This window comes from Myotis lucifugus, unplaced genomic scaffold (assembly GCF_000147115.1).
Source record: "Myotis lucifugus unplaced genomic scaffold, Myoluc2.0 scaffold_604, whole genome shotgun sequence".
NCBI lineage: Eukaryota > Metazoa > Chordata > Mammalia > Chiroptera > Vespertilionidae > Myotis > Myotis lucifugus.
Window position 1 is genome coordinate 422,604 of NW_005871652.1, and position 738 is coordinate 423,341.

General features: G+C 66.1%; 1 protein-coding gene across 1 annotated transcript in view; it reads right to left on the reverse strand.

The window, feature by feature from the left end:
• FAM131C (family with sequence similarity 131 member C) overlaps nt 1-728 on the reverse strand; it is a 13,481-nt gene extending 12,753 nt beyond the window's left edge. The window contains exon 1 of the mRNA XM_023745942.1: nt 654-728. Coding sequence (XP_023601710.1) covers nt 654-675 — 22 coding nt within the window. The 5' untranslated portion in view covers nt 676-728. The remainder of the gene's footprint in view (nt 1-653) is intronic.
• Nucleotides 729-738: the final 10 nt, after the last annotated feature.

The window sequence follows — 738 nt, forward strand, 5'->3', positions numbered from 1 at the left end:
GACAAAGATACAAACTAGCAATACACAAAAAAACGAATCTGAGCCAAGAAGTCGACTTTGGGACAGGAAAATATAACTTGACGAACCTCGGTCAGCCCGTCCTTTTAGGCCCTGTCCCAAGATATGATGCGGTGGCGCGGTTGAGCACAGCTCAAATCTCTGCTCCTTGTTCACCTACTCTACCCCCAGATGCCGGTGCGGTTACAGAGACCATGCACAGGGGCCTGGGAGAAGGGGAAAGACAGGGGGGTGTTAAGTTAGTAAGGCCTGGGGGTGGGTGGGAGGGGGTTCTTCTGGTGCCCCCACCCCCGAAGTCCCTCCAGAATAGCCAGGAGCACCCAGAAGCCACCGGCCCTTCAAGACACGCGGCAGGGGGTGTGTGGCTGCTGGGAAGAAAGCGACCCAGCTTCAGGCCACCTGCCGGGGTGTGAGCGGGGTCCGAGCGGGGCTGGGGCCGGGGGACCTCCCTGTGCGCTCTCCGCGCTGCACCCCGTCCTCCCACGCCCTGTCCCTGGGGGGTGCGGGGGCGAGTCTCCTGGGGCTCGGCCGGGCTGGGCGGGGATGCAGCGGGTCAGGATGTTTCCTGGGAATGTGCGCGCGTCCTGGGCGCGGGGACCCGGACCCCCAACCCCACCAGCCCGCGGCCCCCTCACCTCGCGACACGCAGGAGCCCATCACGGGGCCGCGGTGGCCGGGGCCGGTGCGCCTCGGGTGCGTCGGGGCCGCCGGGCGCTCATG